Here is a 12,449-nt window from a genome sequence, read left to right on the forward strand (position 1 = left end):
GTGGGTGTGTTCTAAACGAAGGTCTCCTAATAGACACGGGGGCATCGCTCGCTAGCACGTTCCCGTCACTTTCTCTCTGGAACGGCTCTTCCCAGTCTGAGCGAAGACCCGCCCTCTGTGGCAGGCGTCTTAGCGTCTTGGGAGTGGGGACTGGTCATGTGGTTTGCAAAGAACATCCTTAAGGTTTAATTTAGACAATATAGCAAAACTTTTTAAAAACTTTTATATTATAGTTGATGAACAGTATTTTGTTAGTTTAAGGGGTACAGCAAAATGATTCAGTCATACATGTATCTATACTCTTTTTCAAATTCTTTTCTCATAGGTTAGTTATTAGAAAATACTGAGTAGAGTTCCCAGGGCTGTACAGTAGGTCCATGTGACTATGTACTTTCTGCCGGCAGTGTGTACTTTCTTGATCCCAAACTCCTAGTTTATTCCAACCCCCAGCATTTTCCGTTTAGTATCGTTTGTGTTGTGTGTCTGAGTCTGTTTCTGTTTTGTGAATAAGTTCATTTGTATCAGTATTTTTAGATTCCACATATAAATGACATCGTGTATTTGTCACTCTGTGTCTGACTTCGCTCACTATGATAATCTCTGGGTCCATCCGTGTTGGTGCAGATGGCATTACCCTGTTCTTTTTATGGCTGGGTAATCCTCCACTGTATAGATGTATTGATGCTACATCTTCTTTATCCGTTCATCTGTCAATGGACGTTTAGGTTGTCTCCATGTCTTGGCTAACGTAAGTAGTCCTGCTCTGCACATTGGGGTGCGTGCATCTTTTCGAATTATGGTTTTCTCTGGATATATACTCAGGAATGGGATTGCTGGATCATACGGTAACTCTATTTTTGGTTTTTGTGAGGAACTATTCTCCCCAGTGACTGCACCAAATTATATTTGCACCAGCAGTGTATGAGGGTTTCCTTTTCTCCACAACCTTGCCAGTGTTTTATTGTCTGTGGACTTTTTGGTGATGGCCATTCTGACCAGTGTGAGGTGATACTTCATTGTGGTTTTCATTTATATTTCTCTAATAATTAGTGATGTTGAGCATCTTCTCATGTGATTGTTGGCCATCTGTATGTCTTCTTTAGGGGAATGTCTATTTAGATCTGCCCATTTTTTGATGGAGTTGCTAGTTTTTCTGATATTCAGCTGCATAAACTGTATATTTTAGAGATGACCCCCTTGTCAGTTGCTTCATTTGCAAATATTTCATCCCATTCTGTGGGTTGTCTTTTCGTTGTGTTTATGGTTTCCTTTGCTGTGCAAAAGCTTTTAAGTTTAATTAGGTCCCAGTTGTTTATTTTTGTTTTTGTCTCCGTTACTGTAGGCAGTGGATCCAAAAAGACACTGCTGCGATTTATTTCACAGGCTCTGCCTGTGTTTTCTTCTTAGAGTTTTATTGTATCCAGCCTTACATTTAGGTTTTTTAAAAAATTATATTTTATATTTTAGTTGATTAAAAAAGAAATAATGTGCAATGATCAGGGAAAGTAGATCCGACCAAGATTCTTTTGGTTGTTGGGATTGGGCTGGGCTAGATTTTCAACCTGTGGCCAGGAGCAGAAGCTTGAGAAGTCTTGTCAGGGTGGGAGCTCGGTGGTAAGAGGTTGAAATGTCCCCGCTTCTCCTCTCCTGGGGTCTTTCGTGATCCTGGAATCTGTTCAGTTACAGTCATGCTTGTGCATCCTCTCACATTAGATGGTGACTTTCTTGAGAACAGAGCTGTTAACGTTACCCTTGGTATCTACTCACACTGTTTAGTTTAAATGCCTAGTGGATTATCAGTTAAGGTCACTTATTGTCTTACTGTATTTTTTGTTTTGACTTTGCTGCTTTTCCTGTATTTAATGTGTTGTTTGACATTATTAAGTATTTCTTGGTGTGAAAATTTCTTGGTGTTCAAGGTGGATTTAGAAAAGACAGAGGAACCAGAGATCAAATTGCCAACATCCTTTGGATCATAGAAAAAGCAAGAGAATTCCAGAAAAACATCTACTTTTGCTTTATTGACTACACCAAAGCCTTTGACTGTGTGGATCACAACACACTGTGGAAAATTCTTCAAGAGATGGGAATACCAGACACTTGACCTGCCTCCTGAGAAATCTGTATGCAGGTCAAGAAGCAACAGTTAGAACTGGACCTGGAACAACACACTGGTTCCAGATAGGGAAAGGAGTCCGTCGAGGCTGTATATTGTCACCCTGCTTATTTAACTTATATGCAGTGTGCATCATGAGAAATGCCAGGCTGGATGAAGCACAAGCTGGAATCAAGATTGCAGGGAGAAATATCAGTAACCTCAGATATGCAGATGACACCACCCTTATGGCAGAAAGTGAAGAACTAAAGAGCCTCTTGATGAAAGTGAAAGAGGAGAGTGAAAAAGTTGGCTTAAAACTCAACATTCAGAAAACGAAGATCATGGCATCTGGTCCTATCACTTCATGGCAAATAGATGGGAAAACAATGGAAACAGTGACAGACTTTATTTTGGGGGGCTCCAAAATCACTGCAGATGGTGACTGCAGCCATAAAACTAAAAGATGCTTGCTCCTGGGAGGAAAAGCTATGACCAACCTGGACAGCATATTCAAAAGCAGAGACAGTACTTTGCCAGCAAAGGTCATTCTAGTCGAAGCTATGGTTTTCCCAGTGGTCATGTATGGATGTGAGAGTTGGACCATAAAGAAAGCTGAGCGCCAAAGAATTGATGCTTTTAAACTCTGGTATTGGAGAAGACTCTTAAGAGTCCCTTGGGCTGCAAAGAGATCAAACCAGTCAATCCTAAAGGAAATTAGTCCTGAATATTCATTGGAAGGACTGATGCTGAAGCCGAAGCTCCAAAACTTTGGTCACCTGATGTGAAGAACTGACTCATTAGAAAAGACCCTGATGCTGGGAATGACTGAAGGCAGGAGGAGAAGGGGATGACAGAGGATGAGATGGTTGGATGGCATCACTGACTCAATGGACATGAGTTTGAGCAAGCTCCGGGAGTTGGTGATGGACAGGGAGGCCTGGCACATTTCAGTCCATGGGGCCGCAAAGTATCAGACACGACTGAGTGACTGAACTGGTGTGAAATAAAAATCCTAACACAGCAAATGATTAACAGACCTTTCACCACAACAGAGCTGGCATTAAAATCTGAACTGAAATTTTAGGTAAAGAGAAGGATGATATATATATATATATATATATATATATATATATATATATATATGTATATGGATGGATAACTGATATACTTTGCTGTACTGCAGAAAGTAACACAACATTGTAAATTAACTATACTCCAATAAAAATGAATTTAAAAAATAAACCACTCTGTAGAAGACACACCTTTTTTGTTTTTACAGGCAGTCAGAATCTTACAAAAATGTTTTTTTCGGATGACTTATTTCCAGCTGTATACAGTATGCTTCTTCTAACTTACAAGAAAAAATGTTTCATCTTATTTATGATTTTGTATTGAAAGAAGCAAGAACCTGGAGGCAAAATATCAGTAATAATGACCATAACAACTGCATTGTTTGAAGAAAATGTAAAAGAAATATATGAAATTTTATACTTTTTCTGCTACAGTATTAATTTCACGGATTTAAACAATGATGTAGTGCAGTTTCTTTATCAGCTTTTTAAATTGCAGTATAGTTGAATTGCAGCCTTGTATTGATTTCTGCTGTACAGCAGTGGTCCGGTTGTACCTGTATATGCATTCTTGTATAATGTTCTTTTCCTTTGTGGTTTATCACAGGACATTGAGCACAGTTCCCTGTGCCATGCAGCAGGACCGTGTTGTTTATCCATCCTGTGTACAAAAGCTTACGTGTGCTAACCGCCCCCGACTCCATCCTCCCCGACCCCCACTCCCTTGGCTGCCACCAGTTTGTTCTCGAGAGACAGTCACAATCTCCTGATCACACATTTTGTCCTGTACTTTTCAGCATCTGTATATAGATACTCAGAGATGCATGTGTATTTATAAATTTCAGATGTTACTATCTTAACATGTACATTATGATTATACGACACAAAAAATGTAATATGTTAAAGTATGAGATCAAAATATGAGTAGACGTTACAACATGTTGCTCCTCTGTCCCAGGCACTGGTTACATTGGTAACCACTGCTGAGAGGACTTGGGTACAGGGGCTTGGGGGAGAAAAAAGACTCTTATTATGTGTAATTCTGTGACGTGAAGAAGTACTTGGACATTTTCCCCATTGTTGCTGCTAAGTCGCTTCAGTCGTGTCCGACTCTGTGTGACCCCATTGACGGCAGCCCACCAGGCTCCCCCATCCATGGGATTCTCCAGGCAGGAACACTGGAGTGGGTTGCCACTTCCTTCTCCAATGTGTGAAAGTGAAAAGTGAAAGTGAAGTCGCTCAGTCGTGTCTGACTCTCAGCGACCCCATGGACTGCAGCCTACCAGGCTCCTCCGTCCATGGTATTTTCCAGGCAAGAGTACTGGAGTGGGGTGCCATTGCCTTCTCTGATTGTTAAGTGTACACAATTCACTTGCATTTGTTTAAAAATATGTGTTACATTATTTAACATATGTTACATTGTTTTAAGAGTAAAACTTCTCTCTCTGGCATATTTTTCTAGGAATATGTGAAAGTATATTTAAGATATAGAGGAGTTTCTCTAAGATCTAGTTGACTTCTAAGAGAACCAACCACTTTATTTTTTTTTCTAATTTTATTTTATTTTTAAACTTTACATAATTGTATTAGTTTTGCCAAATATCAAAATGAATCCGCCACAGGTATACATGTGTTCCCCATCCCGAACCCTCCTTCCTCCTCCCTCCCCATACCATCCCTCTGGGCTGTCCCAGTGCACCAGCCCCAAGCATCCAGCATCGTGCATCGAACCTGGACTGGCACCACTTTAAAAAGTAACATTCTAAAAGTAAATTTTGTATGTTTTTCTAGCATAATTTTTAGTTACTAAAATTAAGAATTTAGTGATATTTTATTACTAAGTCCAAAAGTAAACCACACATTGATTAAAAAAAATTTTTAATTGTCGTATAGTTGATTTACAGTGTTGTGTGTGCTAAGTTTATTAAAATAGTGACCTTACTTGGGAAATCACTTACCATGGCTAAACAGACAGGATGTTGCCCTGGGGAAGCTGCCCACGTGAGAAATGGCCCACCTGCCAGTTGTGGCCTGCAGTTTGGGTGGCCTGCTCTGTGACTTTCACAGAATCGTGAACTTGAACCTGCTCCTGTCTGCCCCTGGCGCCTTGGTGCATATCAAAGACTGTGCCCTCCCCACCCCCTTCCCAGGGCCTTCTTAGTGTTTTCATAAAAGGAGCATGACTGACTCTCTTAATTCATCCCAGCTTGACCTCTCAGTCAGGTGAAAACTTGTCAAACTGTTTTCTCATGATGTAGTGTTAGAACAAACAAAAATTATATGGAATATGTTCTGTGGGCCAAACATAAGAATATAAGGTCATAGTGTATAAATGATGGCATTCAGCAATCATTACAATTTTTTTCAGATTCTTGGACAGTAAGTGATAATTGATGATTGTTTTCCAGAGAGACAGGTTGTGGGGAGGAAAGGAGAGGGGAATACAGTAAAAACCATTGTTCTTTGAATTTCTCATTGGTCTGCAACATAGAATATAGGATGTTAAAATGTAGAGCTTTATATACGAATGAAAACTAGCCAGAAAGTTTTTTTTTAAGCGTCTTAAGTCTTCAGAATGGAAACTGATCTCATCTGATAGGTCAGCCTGTTTGTGTTTTTCCTTCCCTTTTTGTCTGCTATTAAATATATCAGAGAAATTCAGTGTTAACCTTAGAAGCGTAATCTCAACCGCCTTCATTTAATGTGGATTTTCATTGTCTGTTTTCTATTAACATTTGCTTTTGCCACCTTCTATGTGTTTGAATCCTTTGCTTAGGATGCAAAGGATGACAGAACCTAAATGTGTATGTGTGTGTATGAGAGACAGCAAGAGAGACAGAGATTCAAATAACTTTTTATGTGTGAAGGTGAATTCTGAATAAATCCTTGGAAGTGTGTGTTTTCCCTTGGAATTGGCTCTGTGCAGCTGTCGCCTCTCCCCGCCACGTAGCTGTGAAGTGTGGCTAATGTGAAATGTCACATTGAGAAACCACCATGTACTTCAAAGATTGGCTATCTGGAACTCGTTCATTTCTCTGGGACAGTTCAAATGTTTACACATCCCCAAATCTCTTTTCCAATCCAGATGATGTACACACGTATACACTAGTCAAAAATCCCCGGCTTTTTATTTTCCACTGGGATCTTTGCTTTCTGTTTTCAGGTTTTGGTGGTGCTCTGATGGTGCAAATATGAATTTGCCACTTAAATCTTTTCTTCTTCTTCCAGTTCTAGTGTGGGAATTTTGTGAATCTCCTTAGCATATTCTGGAAAGGAATGGGGCAGAGAGCTCTTAGTGGTTGACGTTCCCTGGTTCTTTTGGACTAGATGACATTGTGGGGAGGTACGATGACCTGTCTACGTCTGTGAGTGAGCGGAACGAGAAGCTGCAGATGACGCTGACCCGCTCGCTGAGCGTGCAAGACGGCCTGGACGAGATGCTGCTCTGGATGGAGGGGGTGGAGCGCTGCCTGCAGGAGCCGTGCCAGCTGCCCTTGAGTTCCACCGCTCTGCAGGATGTCATCAGTAAAAGCATCGTAAGTGACTTCAAACAAGTAGACCACTATTCAGTGGGGGAAAAACAGTATCTCAGGTTATTTAAAAAGTGTGGATGCTTTCATGCTCTGCCCGTCTCAAAGCATTTCACTCATCCTCACTACACATTTTCATCCCTAAAATTCATATATCCTGGATTTTCCCATGTGCAGACATAAAATCTATATATAAAGTGTTACTGTAACATTATCTGCTCTTTTATATATCCTCCTCAACATATAGTCTTGAGTTGTAAGCCTCATTCTAGATGGCAGAAAGCACAACCCTCTAATTTTCTTTAGGGAAAAACAGACTTATTTTTTCTGGGAACTTGAACCTGTGTACTGTTGGGTTCTCTGGCTAAAATAGCACTTGATATTGGGTATATTCAAAATAATTGTAGGAAAGTTACTAAGCGGGTAGATCTTAAAAGTTTTTATCACAAGAAAAAAAATTGTAACTAGGTGTGGTGATGGACGTTACCTAGACTTATTGTAGTGATCATTTAGCAATATTTCCAACTATCGAATGTTCATGTTATATGCGCATGTGAACTCAGTTGCTCAGTCCTATCTGACTCTTTGAGACCCATTTAATTGGAGCCTGCCAGGCTTCTCTGTTTGTGGGAGTTTTCAGGCAAGAATACTGGGTTGCCATTTCCTTCTCCAGGGGATCTTCCTGACCTAGCGATTGAACCCACATCTCCTGTGACTCCTGCACTGCAGGCGGATTCTTTACCTGCTGGGGCATCGGGGGAGCCCCATTATGTTGTCCAGCTGAAACTGACTTACTGTTTAACATTATTGTAAGATAATGTTATATATGTCAGTTATATCTCAGTTAAAAATTATATTGAAAAAAGTGTAATGAGCTCCAAAGATGGGTAGATTTAAGATGAATTTAAGGCATAAAGAGATGTTTCCTGAGTACAGCAGCGTGCAAAGTAGTGCCTGCACAGTCACGTGTGCGAAGGAGCAGAGAGGGGCTGCTTGTACCTTTCCTGAGCGTCGCTCATGGCAGACGGCGTCTCACACGCTGGGCCCTGTTTGTTCGCCCGGCTTCAGCCCGCTGCCCAGGAGTTAATCAGATCAGTCTTGTCTGGCCTTCAGAAACCCAGCAGCGTGGCTAATCCCTGGGCTGCAGGAGATCCTGGGGTCGCAGAGTGGCAGCCACCTGCCGCGTCTCCAGGGCAGCCGGCCAGCTGTCTGCAGGCTCCGTGGTTGGCCGGGCGGGGGCGGGGGGTGGGGTGGGCTGGGGCTGGGGGACCCCGTCAGCTGGTCGGTCACTCCCGTTAGCTTCCTTAGTCACAGGTGGCTCAAGCTTCTGTTGTTGTGAATAGTAATCTTTACAAGTCTGTGACGTTATTTGTAAACATATTGGGCACATGGTCTTTGGTCCATTTCAGATGCTGGAGCAGGACATTGCAGGGCGGCAGAGCAGCATAAACGCCATGAATGAGAAAGTGAAGCGGTTCACAGAAACCACCGACCCGTCCACCGCGTCCTCGCTGCAGGCCCGGATGAAGGACTTAGCCTTCCGGTTTTCAGAAGCAAGTCACAAACACAAGGAAAAACTTGCCCAGGTGGAGAAGCTCAAAACCAAAGTGGAGCGGTTTGAGAACCTCTCAGAGAAGCTCCACATGTTCTTAGAAGCCAAAACCCAGGCTCTCACTGAGGCAGATGTACCTGGGAAGGATGTTACTGAGCTGTCTCAGTTTATGCAGGTATGTCTTCCTTGGAACTCACAAGGCTGATCAAGTGTATCAGCAGCCAAGACAAGCGCATACATTTACGGGCAGAATTGCGATTAACAGGCATCATTTAAATTGCTGATGGATTGGAAAAGATCCGTGCTTTTCTCCTTTAAAAACTTCAGAGCCCGTCTCCTCCTTGAGGCCTCTGCTCATTGCCCAGAAGTGAACCCCATCTCTCATTTTCTGTATATCATAGATACCATGCATATCCTGTTCCAGAACTCAGAGTAGAACGTAGGGTGCACTTTTAAATTAAAGTTTACCGTGTTCTCTTTCAGACAGCCTGCCTGCATGTTGGTTTACACTTAGATCGTAGGCAGGATCGTTCTCTGACATTCTGAGTAGCGTCATTTGCGTCCGTACCCACAACTTGGTGGAAAGCCCTTTGAAGATCTGGCAACATCCTATATATTGTTTTATTTTTCTTATTGAAGTCTAGTTCATTTACAGTGTTGTGTTAATTTCTGCTGTACAGCAAACTAAGTCAGTTTTATATGTGTGTGTGTGTTGTTGTTGTTCAGTCATCCAGTCAGATCTGTCTCTTTGCAACCCCATGACTACAGCACGCCAGACCTCCCTGTCCCTCACCATCTCCCAAAGTTTGCCCAAGTTCATGTCCATTGCATCGGTGATGCCGTCCAGCCATCTCATCCTCTGACACCCTCTTCTCCTTCTGCCCTCAGTCTTTCCCAGCATCAGGGACTTTTCCAGTGAGTCAGCTGTTTGCATCAGATGACCAAAACATGGGAGTTTCAACTTGAGCATCAGTCCTTCCAACAAGTGTTCAAGGTTGATCTCCCTTAAGATTGACTGATTTGATCTTGCAGCCCAAGGGACTCTCAGGAGTCTTCTCCAGCACCATAGTTCGAAGGCATCAGTTCTTTGGAGCTCTGACTTCTTTATGGTCCAGCTCTCACAATTGCACATGACCACTGGGAAGACCAAAGCCTTGACTATACAGACCTTTTTGGCAGAGTAATGTCTCTGCTTTCCAGCACACTCTCTAGGTTTGTCATAGCTTTCCTGCCAAAAAGCAAGCATTCTCTGATTTCATGGCTGCAGTCACCATCGTCAGTGATTTTAGAGCCCAGAAGAGAAAATCTGTCACTCTTTGCACTGTTTTTCCCCTCTATTTGCCATGAAGTGATGGGGCTGGATGCCATGATCTTTGTTTTTTGAATGTTGAGTTTTAAGGCAACTTTTTTGCTCTCCTCCTTCACCCTCATCAAGAGGTTCTTTAGTGCCTTTTCACTTTCCTCCTTTAGAGTGGTATCATCTGCGTATCTGAGGTTGTTGATGTTTCTCCTGCCTGTCTTGATTCCAGCTTGTAACGCATCTAGCCCAGCGTTTCTCCTGATGTGCTCAGCATATAAATTAAACAAACACAGTGACTATAGACAGCCTAGTTGCACTCCTTTCTTAATCTTGAACCAGCCAGCTGTTTCATACAGGGTTCTAACTGTTGCATCTTGACCTGAGTACAGATTTCTCAGGAGACAGGTCAGGTGGTCTGGTATTCCCATCTCTTGAAGAGCTTTCTACAGTTTATTATGATCCATACAATCAAATTCTTTGGCTTAATCAGTGAAACAGAAGTAGATGTTTTTCTGGAATTCCCTTGCTTTCTCTGTGATCCAGCAGATGTTGGCAATTTGATCTCTGGTCCCTCTTCCTTTTCTAAACCCAGCTTGGACATCTAGAAGTTCTTGGTTCACATAATGCTGAAACTTAGCATGCAAGATTTTAAGCATGATCTTACTAGCATGCGAGATGAGTGCAGTTGTCTGATGGTTAGCACATTCTTCAGTATTCTTGGGATGAGGATTGACCTTTTCCAGTCCTGTGGTCACTGCTGGGTCTTCCAGATTTTTGACATATTGAATGCAATACCTTGATGGCATCATCCTTCAGGGTTTTGAGCAGTTCTACTGGAATTCTGTTGCATCCACTAGCTTTGATAATAACAGTGCTTCCTAAGGCCCACATGGCTTCTTCACTTTTCAGAATGCCTGGCTCTCGGTGGCTGACCACACCATCGTGGTCATCCAGTTCATTTGGGTCTTTTTTACAGTTTTTCTGTGTGTTCTTTCCGTCTCTTCTTTATCTCTTCAGCGTCTGCTAGGTCTCTCCTCTTTATGTCCTTTATTGTGCATATCTTTGGATAAAATGATCCCTTGGTATCTCCGGTTCTCCTGAAGACTGCTGTTTTCTTCTAGTTTTATACACGGATCGTTGGAGAAGGCCCTCCCGTCTCTCTGTGCTGCTCTTTGGAAATCTGCGTTTAGTTGGATACACGCTTGCCTTTCTCCCTTGCTTTTCACTTCTCTTCTCCCTTTTGCTATTTGTGAGGCCTCCTCTGATAACCACTTTGCCTTTTTGCTTTTCTTTTTCTTTGGGATGGTTTTGTTTGCCCCTCCTGTACAATGTCACGGACCTCTGACCACAGTTCTTCAGGCACAGTGTTTACAAGTTCTGATCCCTCGAATCTGTTCTTTACCCCTGCTGCATATTCATAGGGGGTTTGATTTAAGTCATACCTGGCTGGCCTAGTGGTTTTCCCCTCTTTCTTTAGTTCAAGCCTGAAATTTGCTGTGAGAAGCTGTTGATCTGAGCCACAGTCAGCTCCAGGTCTTATTTTGCTGACTGTTTACAACTTCTGCATCTTTGGCTATTAAGAATGTAATCGATTTGATTTCAGTATTGTCCATTTGGTGATGTCCATGTGTAAAGTCATCTCTCATGTTGTTGAAAAAGGGTATTTGTGTATATATACGAATACGTATGTTCTTTTCCATATTCTTTTACATCGTGGTTTGTCATCAGATACTGAGTGTAGTTCTCCATGCTGCACAGTAGGACCCTGTTTGTCCTCCTGCATCTAAGAGTCTGCCTCTGCTGATCTCAGACCCCCACCCCACCCCTCCCCAACCCCTCCCCTTTGACAGCCACTGGTCTGTTCTCTGTGTCTGCAGCAACATCTCATGTTGATGTTTTGTAGGAATCAACATCTGAATTGCTAGAACGCAAGAAAGATCTGGAAGTTTTGCAGAACCTCTTGAAGGAGATCTCCAGCCATGGCTTGCCAGGGGATAAGGCTCTGATATTTGAAAAAACAAATAATTTGTCAAAAAAATTCAAGGAAATGGAGGACACTGTCAAAGAAAAGTGAGCACCACTTAAGAAACTGAATTTCATTCCACTTGATACTAATTGAAATGCATGATTTTTATTTCTTTACACAGATAACCTGGAACACTTTTAGAAACTTGAGAATAAGCATAGGGCTACTTTATAAGTCCTTCTGTGTTGCTAAGTCTTTTGCTGTTAAAAGGAAGTGTATTTTTGTTAAATTGTTTAGGAGGGAAAGTGAATTTTTCTTGCATGAAAGTAGAAGGCATTATGTGAGGAGCACGGTGGTGGTAGTGTTTTACCGAAAGTAGTCTAAACTTACTTTAGTCTAAAATCTTCAGCAAAAGCCTTGAAATAACCTTGAAAGATAGCCAGTGGCCATGGCTTTCTGGACTCAGTTCAGAAACTATGCATCAATCCAATATAGTTCTGGATGTCTTTTTTAAAAAAAGTAGTTTGATTTTTAAGGAGTTGTAGATCAGACATGCAGTATCACCCCACTCCAGTGCTCTTGCCTGGAAAATCCCATGGGCAGAGGAGCCTGGTAGGCTGCAGTCCATGGGGTCGCAAAGAGTTGGACATGACTGAGCGACTTCACTTTCACGTTTCACTTTCACACATTGGAGAAGGAAATGGCAACCCACTCCAGTGTTCTTGCCTGGAGAATCTCAGGGACGGGGCAGCCTGGTGGGCTACTGTCTGCGGGGTCGCAGACAGTTGGACACGACTGAAGCAACTTAGCAGCAGCAGCAGCAGCAGCAGATCAGACATGATTCCATGAACAAACAAGATAAGATACAAAAGTGAACCTAAATTAAGGTAAAAAGCTGCACGGGGGTGAGCCTTGTGACTGAGCTTTGATTGA

At 42.3% G+C, this 12,449-nt stretch overlaps 1 protein-coding gene across 28 annotated transcripts in view; it reads left to right on the forward strand.

The window, feature by feature from the left end:
• The window catches only part of DST (dystonin), a 518,621-nt gene that overhangs the window by 386,918 nt on the left and 119,254 nt on the right, over positions 1 to 12,449 (forward strand). For all 28 annotated transcript variants that reach the window (XM_070777732.1, XM_070777740.1, XM_070777736.1 and 25 more), the window contains 3 exons: positions 6,496 to 6,704; positions 8,108 to 8,425; positions 11,454 to 11,620. In XM_070777732.1, the coding sequence (XP_070633833.1) occupies positions 6,496 to 6,704; positions 8,108 to 8,425; positions 11,454 to 11,620 (694 nt within the window). The remainder of the gene's footprint in view (positions 1 to 6,495; positions 6,705 to 8,107; positions 8,426 to 11,453; positions 11,621 to 12,449) is intronic.

Source organism: Bos indicus, chromosome 23 (genome assembly GCF_029378745.1).
Source record: "Bos indicus isolate NIAB-ARS_2022 breed Sahiwal x Tharparkar chromosome 23, NIAB-ARS_B.indTharparkar_mat_pri_1.0, whole genome shotgun sequence".
Classification (NCBI taxonomy): domain Eukaryota; kingdom Metazoa; phylum Chordata; class Mammalia; order Artiodactyla; family Bovidae; genus Bos; species Bos indicus.